This window comes from Platalea leucorodia, assembly GCF_965183815.1.
Source record: "Platalea leucorodia genome assembly, chromosome: 4".
NCBI lineage: Eukaryota > Metazoa > Chordata > Aves > Pelecaniformes > Threskiornithidae > Platalea > Platalea leucorodia.
This window is the reverse complement of record NC_138826.1, coordinates 28657149-28667081: the sequence shown is the minus strand read 5'-3', so window position 1 is coordinate 28667081 and position 9933 is coordinate 28657149. Positions and strand designations below refer to the sequence as shown.

Sequence of the window (9933 nt, the reverse complement as noted above, 5' to 3'; positions counted from 1 at the left end):
CTACTACTTGTCACACATGAATACATGGAAGGTGCAAACAACGGCACATAAAACGGGAGTCTGCTCACAACAGCATAAAAATGGGATTAATAGGAAACACTTCCTTGGTGGTTTAGATTAGACCTAACCTAGCACAGTATGACAGAAAAGGAAACAACCCTGCAGAACAAAGGCATGGTAGACCACCCTGCGCTACTCTGTGGGGCAAAAAAAGCCAAGCTTTGTTGTAAAGCTCTGAAAGAAGTGGTTGTCTACTCAGCAGAGAATCTTCAATTATTTAAGCATAAATCATGTTTTCATATTCACGTGACCACAGCTGAATCTCACAAGGGGAAAAAAATTACTGACAAACTAATTTGAGTCAGGCTTCAGCCTAATATCATATAGGCAAAGACGGATGCATTAGAATTTCAATATCAGTACACATAACATTATGAGATTAATTAAGAAAATCCTGAAATGCTAAACATTCTCAAAAAAGTCTACAAACGCATTCAGCAGAAAGCTTTTGTGTGAGGCAGCCTGAACCCACATGGGATCTCCCATCTGAGATAGGAAATATTACTACATTGTAATAATAATAATGAATTTTGGCTTGATGATAAGGAGTGAACTCATTCAGGAAGGAGACCAAGAAATTACTGATGTTATCTAACCCACTGCCTGTTTGAAGATGAAGTATTAAAAATACATACATCACAGTAACTATTTGATGCCACATATGGCATAACAAAAATAAATTCCACTGCTCTTCCAACAGAGTGATTGTTCAAAGCCTCTTGTCATGCCAAGAAAGATTTCAACTCTCACTTAATTTAACAGGACTGAAACAATCTACCACCTGTCCTCTCCATTCATCTTAAAAAAAGTCTAACACCATATCATCAAACGAAGCTCTCTGGACAGAAGATGATGTTCCCAAAGGAAGTGAGTTACCCCATCTGTGCTTACCTCACAGAAAATCACAAGGTAGTTACACACATTTGGGAAGGGTCCGATACTGCTTCCCCAGTAAGCTGCAGTCATTGAGGGACCTACTGACAGTCTCAGCGTGCCAAAACCGGTCAAGTAACAGAAGTTCTAGATGAAACACTATTTTGAAGATCTGCTCAGTAGCTAGTAAGAAGTGGAAAAAACTGAGATGCTTTCATGCAGGACCAGATGATCAAAGCACAGGAGCGAGCTACTCTGGTGGCATCTGCTAGCACATCAAAGCTAGAGAATCCAAAACTCCTGCCCAGTAACAGATGTTCTTCATGCCTTTTAATGGAAGACTTGCCAAAGGCAAAATTTAGGCAATGGCTCAAAAGTACTACCAACACAGAAGCACATTCAGGAGACATCCAGAGGAGCGCTCTCTCCCACAGAAGTCCAATAGTACTAAGACAAAACACTTACAAACAATATTCTGTAATTGACATTAAAATACTTTATTGGCTAGATACAATGTGCAGTATGGGTAGAAATATACTGAAATACAAAGTCCTCCGGAATATCATGTAGAAAAACCACAATCCATACTTCTACATCTTATTTATATACATTGCCAAATGTATTCAAGCGCTTGAGTAAGGTCATATTTGCATTTTTCTCTTGAAAGCATGTCTAGTGTAGTCCAAGGCCTTTTCATTTCTTCAGCAGAAAATTGCACAGCTACCCCACTTCCTCATTTGGCCTAAAATCTGATCAATTTTTTACATATTCTTCTCTCCCTTGCTAGATCCTTTCAAGCTTGACTTCTGCCTCTTTTTCTCCCTTTGTCCCAGTATGCGATAGATTTTTTTCTTAGCCTCCTTTTGCCTCTTGAATTTCTGTTCATCCTCCTTCTGCTTAACTTTGAGATATTCTTTAAGCTGTTCCCGATGCTTTACTTTGGCTTTCTTTATCTTGTAATTATTCACTGTACTCAAAGCACTGAGTAGGGCTGATATCTAAAAGAGAAAATAGAGAATCAATATACAAACAGTTCGGTTTTGGTGAGCAAGAAACAGTTTAACCTCAGCAGAGCGCCCTATAATGAATCAAAGATTCAAGGCAAGTTCCTAATTATTTCTGCACCTCTTACCCGATTTCTAAAATGGTTTAATCCTTTATCTTGTTGTGAAGTTAATCAAAGGCTTAATTTTTGTGAACTCTGATTTTTAGTTAGCTACTATTTAAAAGGCTATACCTAATTGCTACTATAGAACACTTAAACTGAAGTTTGGATCTTCTTGCCTTTGCAAGCACTCTATAATTCTCAATTTCTGAAGCAGAGTATTTGCTTCAAGCCCCGTCTTTGTTAATAATGCATAGCAATGACAAGTCAAATAAAAGACCGCAGCTGCCAATTTAAGTCATCCATAATGTGACAGCACTACATCCAACTGAAATACCTTACAAGTCCTGTGAAAAGGACAAAAGTCCTATTCAGGCTTCAGGTGACCTCCTAGTTTGAAAAACAGACACCATCCACTCAGAGCCAGTTCCATATGCATGCCAAACAGGAACAAAACAAATTGCAGGTGATTGTTTTTCACTAGGAGCATATGTCTTTAGCACTAGCAGTAGATTCAAGTGCTAAAACAATAGTTAGAAATGGTCTAAGCAACACATTTACCCTTTGGGAGTCCTTGTTTCAGAATAAGTGATAATTACCTTCTTTTCATGAGGCTCCCTGATAACAGCTGGTCTCCACTGGTCTTTTGGAGTCTTGCCTTTCTTCTCAAGATTCTTAGGCTTGTTCTTAAAAGGCAGTGCCTTCTGCAGTGCTTTAGGAATGTGGAGCTTATTGAAATGCCTTTTCTCCCTCACAATAGGCTAAAAGAATTGATATAGAACATATATAAGATTCATGAGCTTTTCAAAGCTTTTATTTTATTTTCCATCTTTCAGGAAAAAACAAAACCAAAAACAAAACACCACAAACAAAACCCACAAAACCAAAAGCCCCACCAAACACTCAATAAACGTTCTCCAATGTCCTTGCACCAGACTGTGAATGATATGTTTACCCCTATTTTACTATGATAGAAGTCTCAGTAAGCTTTTGGAGAAGACTTCTCCCCTGCAGATCACTTTATAGACTCTCATTGATCCACAACAATCTCCTTTCCACTGCTTTATTCCCATCTCATGCCAGGAAAGACTGTGCCTTGTGGATAAAAATATGAAGTCACACATGCGTATGTAAGAACACATATTTACACTACTCTCGGTCTGCACAGGTCTGAGGAAGAGTGCAAATTTGACTGTGATCACTAGTTTAAAAAAAAAAATTAAAAGACATTATCAAATATACCTTATAGAGAGAATCTTTGTTTTGTTTCAGTTTGATGCCTCGCTCATGCCTCAGCTGGCCTGTTGTCTTCATTCCACTCCAACTATCTTTCTCACCTGCTGGCTTCAGCAAGGATGTTACAGGGTTATAAAATCTTGGGATAGAAACAGGATACCAAGTCCTCACAAAGACAATATCTGAAAGAAAAGGAAATATTACTCGGCTCTATAACAACACAGTTCATCACATCCACACTCCGAGCACAGACTGCCTGAATAGAACAGATAACTAACATCTAGACCGCATGCTAGTATTGTGTTTGGTATATATACCAGATCTCTTCAATGTCAGGCAAAACCAATGTAACTATGTGTACGCTTGGATTCTGTAAAACCCCATAAAGTCATAAAGAGCACATATTCCTGAAGAGCAGCCAGCCGAATACCACCCTATTCATTATTCATATTCAATTAAAGAACTAGCAAGAGTTCATATATGTATCTGTGCCTCTACTATTACTGACAAAAACAATTTGCTTTTCCTCTGCCTATTTTTATAAAAGAACTAACTTGCTTTTATTTTGCACTATCCATAATTTCGATGGGTTTAGAAAAACAGAGGTCATATAAACCCAAATAAGCACAAACTCATGTTCTCAACATTACAGTGATGCTCAGCAAACACAGGAGATCACTTACCCCTATCCCCTGCATAATTTCCCCAGAAGGTTAGAGGAAAAAAAAAAAAAAAACCACTTAACTAGAGTTACAATGCCACTCTTGGGATTTCTCAGAAAAACGTCCTTCTAGCACTTGCACCACTGAATACAATTCATCCTCACGTTCAAGGAGAAAAGCGTACCATGCTGTGTAAAACGCTTTAAAACACTCAGAGAAATAGGTCTCTAAGACAAACCTTTTCATCTGCATACTATATGACTTCTGAGTATAACTGAAAGAAATCCAACATAAAATGTACTTTTTTTAAATTACATTCTGCATCTCACCAGGTATTTCATGCTCTTTGAATTCACATCTCAATTATCAGATTCCAGAGATTCTGAGACACGTCTTTTCAATCTGTGAAGCAGGATGAAAGTTGTGTGATAACTTACATGGAAAGTGCAACTTACCACTCATCAGCAACTTGTCTTCAAATGTTGCTCTGAAAGCACCTACTGGAGTTCGGAGGGCCTTTTTGATCTGTCCTCGGATACCACTCACAGTACGAATCGCTGCACCTTCAAATTTAGCCACTTCCAACTGAGAGTTAAACATTCCCTGAAAGTGTAAATTACCCACCATCATTCAAGATGCTAAGTCTCTCTCTGTGACCTATGTAGGCCACAAAAAGATAAGTAATTCCCACAAGCATATCTTATAAAGAAATAGGAAGAACATAAAACTGTCTTTATACTAAGAGTGCTGATCACACCAAAATCCTACTGATCTGACTTTAAGGTAAGCTACTAAAAGTAATCTACTTAAGAGTCATATACCACAGGCAAGGCTTCTTAGCATTAAATATATACATTTAAAAATCTAAAACAGAACATATTTAAGGGAATCTGTCCAGTTCTCTTTTAACGTTATTTGCTGGAACACAGCATACCTTAAAAGCAAGCAGGCTGCCTTAAGTTGCTAGCTGTGAGACTCTAATACAATATAGCTCTACAAGGTTTGTGCTTCTTTCATAAATCACAGGGAAATCCAGAAAAAATTCTGTGTATGCTTAGTGCGAATGCTTGAGTGCTTCGCTGTTGGGATCAGTGCTTAGTTTCTTACTTCCCCAAACGCAGAATAACGTAACCTCTTCCTGAGCCCGAAAGCCCAACTAAGGACAGCTAGAAGGTCAATGAAAATTCACTTCTGCGACACTTCCTGCCCCAAATACTTTTGTAACTGGAACCGTGAAGTCCTAAGCACTGCTAGAAGTCATCTTTGATCCCAAAGCTGAAATTCAGTGGGATCAAACTGCCTGAATGACACCAGGGACAGGTTCACATTCTCCAGAGGCGTCTGCTACTGTGGGAAGCTAATCAGTGCGTTTGAGGAAGGAAGGGGGCGGGGGGCGGGAAATCACATTGAATGTGAGCCAGGAGATTGTTCCAGAATTTTTGTCTGGTTAACAGTAATTCATATTAATTGGCTAATGATCAGTACCTTTAGAGACCACACTGAAGACAGCTCAGAAAAACCCACGCAGCTACCGAGATCCAGAACACTATGCAACAATTGCAGGGAACTTCTGCCTCGGGAAAGACAGATGGAGTCCCAGGTTGCATTCCTTCCTATCATAGGTACATGTGGTTTTACAGTATACATATCTACATACCTACCTTAATAAAAGAAGTGTTCTTAAAAATTTTGAATGGAAAACCAGTTAGCTTTAATTTCTTTACAATAGTTATGGATTTATCTAAATCGAGCACAACTCCTGTCGCAGCAATCCGGAAATCAGGCTGAAACATACAGAAATGAAAGACACTGTTGAATGTATATTTACCAAACAGTGAAGAAACCATTTCACTGATACAATCTCACTGCTTTTTAGAATTTGAGTACAGAATTTATAACCTTTACAGGAGTACAGCAGCATGACAAATGCAAATTGACTTCGTACAGACTAGTTGAGGTGCTGCTGACATAACATTCCTACCATTTGCTAATGAGATTTTCAGAACTGCCATTCTAATTACCTTGGAAGCAATCTAAAGTCCTTGCTATCTACCTCACTGTGTTCTCTTTATGAAACACAATCTTACTCAGACAGAAAGTCTCAAAGGAAAAGTGCTTTGTGCACTGCTGTAAGTCACTATATTATGCTAGGGGCACATGACAAAAATAGCCTTTTAATACATATAACAAAATGACTGTGCAATAGGACTTAAACAAGGTGTATTTTAGGAAGCAGATAATAATCACTAATCTGATTACTGTTGTGCTCATCACAATGCCATGCAAAGCTTTCTTTATAGGTTGTACGTAAACATAAATCTACCTTTTGGTAATATATATGCAACAAGATCATATTTGATAAATACTGCTTTAACACTATTTAAATTAATTCAGATATCCATAAACATTCTAACAAGATGCAGAGAAATTACGCTGCGGGCAAACTTTTTCAACAGGAACATCAGTATCTCATCCTGTAAAAAGGTTTTAAAAGTTATCTAAATACTTAGTACCTGAAAACCAAGTAGGTATAAATCCTTCCACAGAAAATAATAAAGCAATATTTGTCATTTTCAGTGTAGCAGATGAAAATTGTTAAAAAAAAAAAAAAAGCCTCCATCCAGTTTCCTATCTCATCACAATACAACTTTCAAAAGCTTAAGTCCACCTACTTTCTCAGTTCCTACAACATCACTGCTTTACCATAAATAAATCTTCTTCCCCAAATCTATATATTTTATCCAAAGACCCATGGAAAGCAGTAATCAACATTTTGTGATAACAAACCTACCGTTGTACCACTGACAGACTGAACTGCCAAAAATCCTGTCCCCTGAGGAGTGATGGGCCCTACAAGGAAATTAAATTTTAAAATTTATTAAAAGCTTTACTACACAACATCTAGCCTCTATTTAAAGTCAGAAAGGTTACAAATATGTGCCAAATATTCTCAATGAATAAAACCAAAGAAAAGTCTAAAGCATTCAACCCATTACTCACATATATAGCCCCACGAAAGTTAAAGGAATGGTTAACAAGAAGTTACTCATGTACAGAAGCATCTGCAGGGCTGGGCCCATAATGCGTGCATTTCTCTGCACACAGCCACCAGATCACGTTCCTCTTTGATACAATACAACCTAGCAGAATGCTCAGAATTTGATTAAAAGCCAAATAATTCATAAATAATAGGCAATTGCCTATTTTCTCATGCTATTTTGTGTTATTTTATATTCTGCGGGGAACACAACTTTATTTAAACACTTCTCATTCCAAAAGCTACTGGCTGTATTTCCTGATACATCCTGTAAAGCTTGAGAATTTTACAATGATGAAGTGATACAGGATATTAACTCCAGAACACTCTCACCCCAAAAAGTTGCTCCACAGTGCATATGTTGTGGTGTGTACTTCAGAAGCCTGTGACGCCCGTTGTGATCTTCAATGTAGAACATGGGGATAGTCTGAAATCGCCTCCACCCTAACGAGAGGATTAAAGGATCACGTGTCTTAAGTATCTTCTTATACCATCGGTGCTTCTTCAGGCGCAACTAATTAGAAAAGATGAACAATGCTATTACAGGATAATAACATTAATTCTGAAATTCAAGCCTTAATTTTCAGGAATGATTGAAAGCAACTTTCATCTATGCTAGCATTTTTTATTGAGTAAGCTTTGTATCTTCAAACATTCTCATTAACACTAGGTTGACTGGAAAGATAAAGCTAATCAGTATTTCACTCACTTTGAAGTCATGTTTGTATGCATACATGCAAGTAGTAAATAAAAAAAAAAAAAAAAACAACACACATATACGTGCTAGTAACTTTTCTATAGCCACTTGTCCATAGACCACAAACCTCAGAGTACAATACATGTTTCCAATCTAGCAATCACAATATCAGACCTCAGTCCTAAGACATCTCTGCAGATGAACATTAAACAACAACAACTTCTTCCAGTTATCCAATTAAGCCTGTAAAAATCAGTCTGCTACTGTAGAGTTAATTGTGTCAAATGCAAAACCCCATTCAACAGACAGAGACGAAGGTTTCTCTCTGTGTTTACTGTATCTTTAACAAACAGAAAATAAATAACTCCAGACACTCTGAAGAACACCTGTACCGATATCAAGTGCACTTACAGCTTTGGCTACATACCTGTACATATCCGACATTTCCTTCGCTGTTGCCTAAACCACCCAGGATGATGGGATAATGAGGATCAAAATTCAGGACAAATTCACATGGGACATTCTCAATCTCTATTCGAACATACATCCCAGGCCGGAAGCCCTCATACTGCACTCTGGTCTCATCATCTTGATCTTCAAATTCCGCTCGATTAAGCTATGTGACAAAGAGAAAGTCACCACGTGTTTTACAAAATTCAAGTATTAACAACTTGTTCATGAGGTGCCAGTTCTATTTAAGACATGCTAACATTTATATAAATCTTTTGGGAAAGATCTGATAGGTTTTGTGACTTTTTATTCAGAGCAAGATCTCTGCCACCATGAATTCCTTCCAATTTGAAATCCCAAGTGGGCCTGTTAGTCTACTTGAAAGACAGTACCCAAGAGAAGCAAATGACTGAGTGACTTCTGATATACCTTTCATAATGGTGACTTTGGATTTTAACGATACAACTGTCAAAAGTACATTTTTGATTTAGGAGCCCAAGTGCCTTTTTTAAAGTTAACATCCTGATCTTTAAGGTGTCACTTTATGAGGAGGCTGGGCTCCTATCTTACTCAGCAGCCTAAAAATTTTTCTGTGCATCCTCACACTGTATATCATCAAAAGGATCTTTGAAAGCTCTTCTGTACCACACGAATGTAGGTATTGTGTAAATATTTCACAAGATATCCTTGTGAATAACAGAAGCCTCACCCTCCTGTTTTAGCTCCTGATGTTCAGCTACCTGTAAGACGCCATATTTAAGCAAACTAATTATTAATTTCATTTCTCAAGTTATTGAGATATGGCACAAATCTTCTGGTCCAAGTTTATTTTGCTAGAAGCCTTTACACATCCCCAGTTTGAGATCCGTGCCCTTCTGTCCTGCAGTAGGAGTGTTGCTGATATGTATTTCTGTAACAGACCCCAAGCAAACAGTTGTAAATTGCCTCATATTCTTTTACTGGAATGTCCTTCTTTATGCTTTAAGTGCTCTTAGTAAGTACATCAGCATACCAGAGCTCATATGATCACTTATGACAGAGGCTAATGCAAGAAGGCAATGATTAATTTAATGACTATTTAGGGAAAGATTTTGTCAGAAGAGAAGACAGTGAAGTTGTTAGCAATGTAAGGCAATGTTCTTCTAAGAGAGCCAAAGAAGCTACTTTTAAGTTTACAAGATTTCATCTAAAAAAACAAGGCCTGGAACAAAATCCTCCAATTCTGGATACAGTTACCTGAAGACTCCTACCACATGTACAGAGCAATAGTCATCAATTATTTTTTCCTCAAAATAACTTGACAGTTTGATGAAAAAGACTGCCACATGGAACTTACTTATCCATTAATAACACTGCAAAAATCACACTAAAAATAATACTGGGAAAATATTTGACACAAATTAGTACAAGAAAGGTGTTCACCTTCCTAAACGTAAATGGATGCCTTTTTTTCCACCCCGCCCACCTCTTCCTGGAGGGGAACCTTCTCTCATGTTCTGGGTTTTTTTTGAGACCAGTCATTCTAGTTCAACCACTAAGGGACAAATCGATAACTGTTAAAAACTTTTAAGTAGATAAAGTCTAGATGACGCATCCTGACTTATTCAGTGATTTAGAACATGGTTAACTATTTAAGTCAATTTAAATGAAGCTTTCAGTTGTATGGCTTGTTTGCTTGTTTTTCTTTCCAACTAATGGACTCAAAGTTCAACCATAAAAAATTGCAAGCATGTATTTCTTTGTGTGTACTTTCTGAAGTAGCTTCTGAATGTCATGTGTGTCTCCAGGAAAAAACCTTTGGGCAAACTCTGTA

The 9933-nt window shown here is 37.6% G+C and overlaps 1 protein-coding gene across 1 annotated transcript in view; it reads right to left on the bottom strand.

Annotated features, from left to right (window-relative positions):
* Positions 1-1446: 1446 nt before the first annotated feature.
* BMS1 (BMS1 ribosome biogenesis factor) overlaps positions 1447-9933 on the bottom strand; it is a 23977-nt gene continuing 15490 nt past the window's right edge. Inside the window, exons 14-21 of the mRNA XM_082308761.1 lie at positions 8098-8286; positions 7307-7487; positions 6728-6786; positions 5598-5720; positions 4392-4539; positions 3281-3456; positions 2638-2799; positions 1447-1931 (exon numbers count right to left, since the gene is read on the bottom strand). Of these exons, the coding sequence (XP_082164887.1) occupies positions 1695-1931; positions 2638-2799; positions 3281-3456; positions 4392-4539; positions 5598-5720; positions 6728-6786; positions 7307-7487; positions 8098-8286 (1275 nt within the window). The 3' untranslated portion in view covers positions 1447-1694. The remainder of the gene's footprint in view (positions 1932-2637; positions 2800-3280; positions 3457-4391; positions 4540-5597; positions 5721-6727; positions 6787-7306; positions 7488-8097; positions 8287-9933) is intronic.